Source organism: Naegleria gruberi, assembly GCF_000004985.1.
Source record: "Naegleria gruberi genomic scaffold NAEGRscaffold_1516, whole genome shotgun sequence".
Lineage (NCBI taxonomy): Eukaryota > Heterolobosea > Eutetramitea > Acrasida > Naegleriidae > Naegleria > Naegleria gruberi.
Window position 1 is genome coordinate 1 of NW_003162599.1, and position 1,084 is coordinate 1,084.

General features: G+C 25.6%; 1 protein-coding gene across 1 annotated transcript; it reads right to left on the minus strand.

Moving 5' to 3' along the window:
• Positions 1 to 162: 162 nt before the first annotated feature.
• Positions 163 to 1,001, minus strand: NAEGRDRAFT_77136 (uncharacterized protein; the record flags this gene model as incomplete). Its single annotated transcript, XM_002667908.1, has 1 exon — positions 163 to 1,001. A coding segment is annotated over one exon (837 nt), but the record flags the coding sequence as incomplete, so codon positions are not given.
• Positions 1,002 to 1,084: the final 83 nt, after the last annotated feature.

The following is a 1,084-nucleotide window of genomic DNA, read 5'->3' on the forward strand; positions in this document are numbered from 1 at the left end:
AAATTTAATTGGAAGTAGTGATAGTAGTAGTGGTAGTCCATCCACAACAAGAGAAGTAACACAAGATAATGGCAATAATGTAATAATTGCCTATCAATCATTTGTATTTAGATCTTAATAAAATTTATTGTGTGATTTGATTATTATATTTTATTCATCTTTTTATGCATTTATAAATTCAAAGGTACAATCTACATTGGCCAAATTAAAAGCAGGATATAATTCATTTTCATTTGTAATTTCAGAAAACGCAACTCCATAATCTTTATCATTAACTTTGAATGAAATATTTCCATTTCTTAATTCACATTCAATAATTGAACCATCAACTATGCGACTATTAATATAGGATTTGCATGAATCACCTCTTTCTGAAAACAAGTAACCATTACCAGCACAATATAAATAATAACCACATGAATTGTAATTTGAACCATTAATATTAATAGTTTTAGGTGCAAAACCAATCATTAAATTGGCACAATTTGAAATTAATTTAATTTTAAATACGTTTGTTTTTGTTCCTAATATGGCTGCATCCCAGCCGTTAGCTATTGTTTTTCTTGCTCTTGTTGGTGTTTCTAATTGAATATTTGATGAACAATAATTTGAATCAAATTCCACTTTAGCTGTTACGTTATTAGTACTTGTAGTAGAAATTGAATATTTTGGTTTTAATATTTTCTTTCCATTTATAGGTAATAATTCATAAATAGATGTTAATTGATAATAAACAATTTCTTCAATGAAATCATTCAAATCATGTTCATTTAAACTTGATAATTTAGATGAAATATCAATTCCTCTTAAATAATTTAAAATTAAATGAAATTGTTCATTGGGTCTATCAATAAAGAATGAATTATCATCTTCCTCTGCTGTTGGATTAAACAAGTCATTAAAATATCCTGTAAAGAATGTATCTTTAACACTTGTAATAGTAGCCAAATTAGTAGCAAATATTTTACCACCAACATTAAGTTTTACAACTTGATTCTTTCCTAATTTAGTTTCAATAGTTGTGCTGGTAGATAATTTTGTTTCCAAATTAAATAATCTTTCTTCACGTTCTTTCAAATCATTT